The 7,088-nt window shown below is 42.6% G+C and overlaps 1 protein-coding gene across 1 annotated transcript in view; it reads left to right on the top strand.

The window, feature by feature from the left end:
- The first annotated feature begins 703 nt into the window (after positions 1-703).
- Positions 704-7,088, top strand: part of LOC102870214 (cytochrome P450 4F8-like) — an 18,872-nt gene continuing 12,487 nt past the window's right edge. Inside the window, exons 1-4 of the mRNA XM_006898333.1 lie at positions 704-901; positions 2,676-2,820; positions 4,432-4,485; positions 4,578-4,705. Of these exons, the coding sequence (XP_006898395.1) occupies positions 704-901; positions 2,676-2,820; positions 4,432-4,485; positions 4,578-4,705 (525 nt within the window). The remainder of the gene's footprint in view (positions 902-2,675; positions 2,821-4,431; positions 4,486-4,577; positions 4,706-7,088) is intronic.

Genomic DNA, 7,088 nt, shown 5'->3' with positions numbered 1-7,088 from the left:
ATGCTTTGGGCAGGATATTAAATGATCCAGGAAGCAATAAAAGAAGATAGAAAGAGTATACAGAGTCATTGTACCAAAAGGAATTGGTGGACACCGAAAAATTTCATGAAACAACCTATGAGCAAGAGCCTGTGGTGATGAAGGAAGAAGTTCAAGCTGCTCTGAAAGAATTGGCAAAAAAACCAGGCCCCAGTAACTGACAGTATACCATTTACAATAGCCAACCACAAATTGAGATACTTGGGAGTGAACCTAACTTGTCCAGCTGGGATGAGAATAGTAGGCCTGTAGGGTATCAGGGCAAAGATATATCAAGTATTAGGAAAAGAAGGCTACCTTACGAGCTGCTGGGACAAAGATCAAAGGAATGTATTGGTTGGTGGTAGGAAATCGATTATTAACCAGCTGGTCCAAAGAGGAAGCTGTGACTAATTTGACAGTGGATCCTCTGACACCCTCTCTGGGCGTACCAGCTAGGGTTATGACTTTCTGGACCCAAGCCATCTCTTCTTTTCCCTCACCCCACCTCTCCTCATTTTTTCTTCTCTCTCTGTTCCCCTGTCGCCCTCTGATCTTCCCCTGACCCCTCTCCTCTCTCTGTGTTCATATTTATCCATGTCTGCCTCTTTCATCCTTCCCTCTACTTTCTAGCCCCTCTGGCATCTATATGCCCCATTCATGTTACTTCTCCTTGGTCTGCAGGATGTCACTGCTGAGCACGTTATGGTTTGGATCTGGACCAGAGTCAGCCCCCCCTTGGCTGCTTTTGCTGCTATTTGGTATCTCCTTGGTCCTAGTAAAAGTCTTCACTTGGACTTATGCCTTCTATGACAAGTGCAGCCGCCTCCAGTGTTTCCCCAATCCCCCAATGTGGAACTGGCTTTCGGGTCACATGGGCTTGGTGAGTATAACAGCAGGATGCATATAAGGTGTCAGAATCATGACAATATGGAGCAAGGGGCTAAGCACGATGGGTGGGTGTGGGACAGCAGAGAAGTGGGGGAAGCCAAAAGGAGCTTCTTCATTCTCTCTCACCCTCCTTACATCCACTCTTTTCTTATCTGTACCCTTCATGCCCAGGTTCAAGCCCTTTCTCTCATTCTTATCCTTTCTCTCAGGTCTGCTGTGGGTCATTTCTCTATCCAGATTTCCCCTATTAGTGCACTCCTGGCTTCCCTGGAGCAACCAGAGCAGACTGAACAGAGTCAGACTTCCTGAACTTCTCATTGTCTCATGCTTAATGGAACAGCAGCTTGGGGAAGATTTCCCTTTGTTCTTTTGTTTAAGTCCTTAGAGTAGGAACTGACTTATAGCTGACCCACCAATGGGTTTTCAAAGGTTGTGAATCTCACTAGCGATTTCCCATCTTTCTCCCATACTGCAGCTGATGGATTTGAACCAAGTACCCTTGAGTTGGCAGTGCAACTCCTTACCACTAAGCCACCGGAGCTTGCTTCCTGCAATTCTATTATTCGGGAAAACAAAGCTCACTAGAATGGGATCCCTCGAGGCCTTGTGGATGCCATATGTTACCTGCATAGAATCCACAATCCTGTTCCACCACCCTAACCTCCTTCTCCCTGACAACTTGATCTGAGAGGTTTGGTCTGGTCACTAACACTCTTCTCCTTTGGCCTCTCTTGCTGTATAAGTGATCTATTTAGTCACTCTCCCTTTGTGTTTCATCAAGCACCTTGAATCATCAATTCAGGTTCATTGGGAAGCTATAAGGTCACCAGATGGCTTATGTTTACTTTGTTTGAATAGCCTGGGGGTTGACACAGAAAGGGTGTCCCCAGAACCCAGGAAGATGTCTTGGGTAGACAAACATGAGCAGAATTTGCCTTGAGGACTCAAGGAGATGCCTAAGGGGTCAGACTTGGATGGATGAGGTGTGACAGGACGAAAAATAATATACTAGGGTTGGTTGTGACCAAGGCTTCCTTACGACTCATAGGATACATTCTGGGATTTCAGGTTCAGATTGCCAGGTTATCTCAAGGATTTGTGAGATGTTTCACTAGGAACTTCCTCCTCTCAATCCCAGGATACCTAGCTCCTGTCTACCCTTGGCACCATGAAAAGACACATCTATAGAGGTTCAGGGACAAGATGTTCCAGATATACCTATGACCAAGCTAATACATAGAAAGTGCTCCCCCAAGGGGGTTGTGAGATAGCCAAAGTTCATCCTAGCTTCTGGGGGATGTGGGAGACTGCAAGGGCCCAGGTCTGAAAATTTTTCCAGGTGGAGGAGCCAAAAAAAGGCCTTGATGTGGACTTCCAGGGCCCAGGGAGGATGTATGAATGAGTGCCCATGTTACAGTACTGATAGCACAACACTGCCTGCAGACTTTCCCGTGGAGACCTCTCCCTCTGATTGTGCTCTGTGCTGCAGCCATATCCAGGGTGAGGAAATCCACCACCTCAAGTCAAGTTCTATGAGCATAGAATCTGTTTTCTCCCTCCTTTATCAGATATGCTTTGACTTGGAGCCTATCTCCAGGATCCTGTCAACTCCAGGGGAACTCTTGTTCCCTTGGACTAAGCTGGAAGCAGGGAGTCACTCCTTCAAGGCAGAATCCTAACTAATGTCCATAGCAGAGAAGACGAGGAGGGTGGATGTTTGTGGCTCTTTCTGGAGAAGTAACCACTTATGACTGATTATTTTGCAGATCAGTCTCAATGAACAGGGATTGCTGAACATAACTAAGCTGGTAGCCACCTATCCTCAGGGCTATCAGAGCTGGCAAGGACCTTTCAGCCCCGCCATCTCTCTGTGCCATCCTGACTTCATCAAGCCGGTTGTCAATGCTTCAGGTACGCATACAGAGCTTATGGTAGTGGGAACCATGGCAGTACCTAAGAGTTATTATCTATTTTCTCTGCAGCTTCTAGGTGGCCCCTACATGACCTAAATCCGTCTTCTCTTCCTCTCGGCCTGCTTTCTTTCTCTTTTATGCATTCACGAGCCCCAACTCACATCAACTCTGCTATTCTTTATTCAAGTTCTAGGGCTAGAAGAACTTCTAATTGTGGTTAAAGTATCTGGACAGAGACACCACCAACTCAAGTGCTCAAGAGGGAGAGGTGGGCTGGGAGAGGAGAAGGAAGGCTTGTATTGGGGCATGCTAGAAGGCTTCTTTAAAGGATTCTCAACACTGGGTCAATTGGCAGCACTATTACAGATGGAGAAGAGACTGAGGTTGCTAACAACTACAGCTTTATTGGCTCCACAATCAACAGTCTTGGCACCAGCAGTCACAAAATCAAAAGATGACTTGCATTGGGAAAATCTGCTGTTAGGGACCTCTGGGATGGGTCAGAGAGCTGGACAATAAATAAGGATGACAGAAGAGTCAGTTTCTTTGAGTTGTGGTGCTGAAGAAGAGTACTGAATATTCCAGGGATTGCTTAAAGAACAAATAGGTATGATCCTGGAAAGAGTGCATCCGGAGTGTTCGTTGGAGGCAAAGATAATGAAGCTTTGTCTTTCATACTTTGAACATGTAGCCAGATGAGGCTATTCCTTGAGAAAGGATAGCATGCTTGGAAAGATGGAGGGTCAGCAAAGCAGAGGTCGCTGTTGTTGTTGAATGTCATTGAGTTGAGCACGACTCAATGTGACCCTATGAACAAAAGACCTGAAGACTTATTGTCATTCCTCAAAGTTCATAGAGTTTCCAGAGGCATGTTGCTTAGGAAGCAGATGCTACTCCTGCTTCCAAAGTGAAGGAGAGGATGACCCCAAATAGAGAGTTTGACACAATGATTTCAGCAATGGGCCCTGGTGTCTCAGAGATGGTGAGGAAGATACAGGATAGGACAGGATTCAGGTTAGCTGTTCATAGGGTTGTACTTGACTCACAATGAGCCGTACTCAATTTGACGGCACCTAACAACATGTTAGTGTGCGTTTGGGCCATGTAAGGAGTTTCACCTCCAATAATATGCAATAAAAAATATACTATTCCTGATATGGATATATCATTGTGAGGTATGTATGTTGTTTTCATATTAACACATATTGTTCTCATGTTAGCTGTTTGATATGGAAGTCAAGAGATTCCAGAGGAGTTTGGGCGATGCTCTTTTTCTATGTGATGAATACACTTCTTAGAATGTTGGTTGTGCTTGCTGTTTCACAAACACTGAGTGTAGCGGAGACATGTTCAGGTTCACTGGGATGCATTGTGTCATATGAGGTTGTATCTAGCTCACTGGGACATTTTTGGGCTCTGTTTTTCTGCTCCAGTCTGTTCAGATTCCTTTTGTCTCTTCCTTGCTTCCTCTGTCCTTGGTCCTGTTATTACTACACTTGGATTGGACACAGCTCTAAATAATTTTATGGAAGTCCACTCTCCCACACTCCCAACCAAAGTTACTTATTTATCTCGTTCCATGATTCCTGATGTCACTCATTTATGTCAGTTGCCGTTTCAATGAAGATCACGTTAGTGTCCAAATTGCTGAAGCCCTGGCTGGGTGAGTAATTGTGGGCAAAGGAGGCTGGGGACAGTCTTGGGATCCAGAGGAAGATGTTAGCCTTTCCCACTGCCTGCGGCTATCCCTACTAGGAGAAGGGCTTCTGCTGAGTGAAGGTGACAAGTGGAAATACCACCGCCACATGCTGACACCTGCCTTTCACTTCAATATCCTGAAACCCTACGTGCAGATCTTCAGTAAGAGCACGGATATCCTGCACGTGAGTCCTAAAAGGCTGATGGGGAGGGACCACAGATAGATCCAGCTTGGAGTTTTGGTTCTGCTAGTTGGTTTGCCCTTCCTCTTTAAGTCTTAGTTTTCTCATCTGCAAACTCTTTGTAATGATCTCCACTTTGAAGGATGTCCAAAATGATATCATTTCCTTGGCACATAGTCCATGCGCAGAATGTGTTCTCTACTCTGAGACCTTGAAATCTTGATGAAAAAGCATATAGTAGTGATTGCTGAGTAACAAACCACTTTGAAATTCATTCCCTAAAATAATTAACACTGGCACAACCACTCTGGATGGCAATTTAGTGCTTCCTCAAAGAGCTGAACATGAAAACTCCATATAACTCAGCTATTTCACTGTAAAGAATATACCCAAAAGAATTTAGAACTGAGACATAAATGAAGATTTGTATGCCAATGTTTTAGCAATATTACTCACAATCGCAAGAAAAAAGAAAACAGCCCAAATATTCAACAACAAATGAATGGGTTGAAAAATTGTAGTACATTCAAATGATTGAATACTATGCAATTCTCAAGAGCAATGATTTTAAAATATTACGTTATATTAGTGACACTGGACAACATTTTGCTGAGTTAACTAACGCAGTCTCATAAGAACAAATACTGCATACGGTCATTATTGTAAAATTAGAAAGATAATTAGTAAAATATGTAGGAAGGTCAAAGAGTAGAAGAGTATTGAGGGTACAGAATTTGGTGGGTGGAGAGAGAAGGATGAAGGAAATGGAAAATATTCAATGGTGGCCTGAATAGATAGGGTACTGGTGGGAATTGGGGGGGGGGAATTAATCACTTTTGGCTGATTAATTTTATCAAACATAATATATGGCAATGATTGTATAATACACAATGTGAATGAAGGAAAGTGTGAAATATAATGTGCACAATCTGTATGGTAAACAATATAAAATACAAACTATAAAGTGAATAAAAAAAAAGAATTAACACTTCCTGTTGTATATGAGTCTACTGGTAAGCTGGGCCATCCTGCTGGTCTTGGCTTGGCTGATTCATGCACCCATTCTCACGTGTGTATCCACACTGGGCTCTTTTCTCATGTTTGGAGATTGACTTGCTACTAGGATGTCTTCCACTGGGATGTCTGGTCTCTTCCATATGAATTCTCATCATTTAATCAGCAACTCAATCTTATTCACATGGTGAAAACATAGTTCTAAGAGAGTGGGAGTAAGTTAAAATACCTCTTGAAAACCAGGTTCAAAATGCCATTGTTTTCACCAGGTTATATTGGCTTTAGCAAGTTCCAAGGCCATTCCAGAATCAGGGGGGTAGTTAGGCTCCCTTTCCTAATGTAAGTTGATGTAAAGTCACATTGTGAAGGGTGTGACTATAGGGAAGAGAGAGGTAAAGAATAAATAATGAGTGTTTGAGTTTTGTAAGTTTGACATGTGTTAAATGTTTCTGAGTTGGCTATGAATCACAGTGACCCTATAAGCAACACATAGCCCTCCTGCACTAACATCATGATCTCCACCATGATTAAACTGACTGTTTTAATCACTGTGTTAATCCTTCTCATTGAGGATTTTCCTCTTTTTTCACTGACCCTTTCAAGAATGATCTTCTCTCCCCAAGGCCTGGCCTCTCCTGACAATATGCCCAAAGTATGTGAGATAAAGTTTCACACGTTTATCAGTTCGCTTGTTACTATTTCATGGATTCTGCTGGAATGCATGAGTCTCTTGGATCAGAGAAAAAAGGACTTTATTATTCTTGGCACCTCAACTATCATGTGCTTCATGTTGGTTTACATTATTTCCCCAATGCCCCCAAATTCTAACGGAGTAGCATATGGATGTTTTCTGTTGTGATACTGAGAAGGAACATTGGGCTTGGGAATCTGCACCTGTTACAGAAAGGAGGATCAAATCTGATTTCTTTTTAATTATTTTTTTTCTTCCCCTAGGTTGCTTGATTAAAACAGGTCTTAGAAATAACCCCAAATAAAGAGTGTAAAGTCATTACATTCGCAATAAATTCAGGAAGACTGTATAAGGATGTTAAGGGCCCATTGAAAATGTCTTTCTTAATATAAGGGATATTTGGAAAAAAATGTTAGTTTGCTTACAAAGTTCATAGCCGTTGTGTTTCACATGATTCTTCATTCATACTGCATTTCAAACAATAATTCTCATGCACTATGGGCATTGTCTATCATTGACAAGGGGCATTTTAAAAAATATATCTAGAACAGGGATGATGATGAAGATGCTGAAAGCTACAGTTTAATGATCACTCAGTATAGAGCAGTAGTTTGGCAAGATAGATAGATAGATAGATAGATAGATAGATAGATAGATAGATAGATAGATAGATAATATAGA

The sequence above is a fragment of the Elephantulus edwardii genome, unplaced genomic scaffold, assembly GCF_000299155.1.
Source record: "Elephantulus edwardii isolate Elephantulus edwardi_28Jun2011 unplaced genomic scaffold, EleEdw1.0 scaffold00226, whole genome shotgun sequence".
Taxonomy (NCBI): domain Eukaryota; kingdom Metazoa; phylum Chordata; class Mammalia; order Macroscelidea; family Macroscelididae; genus Elephantulus; species Elephantulus edwardii.
This window is presented reverse-complemented; position numbering and strand designations above follow the sequence as displayed.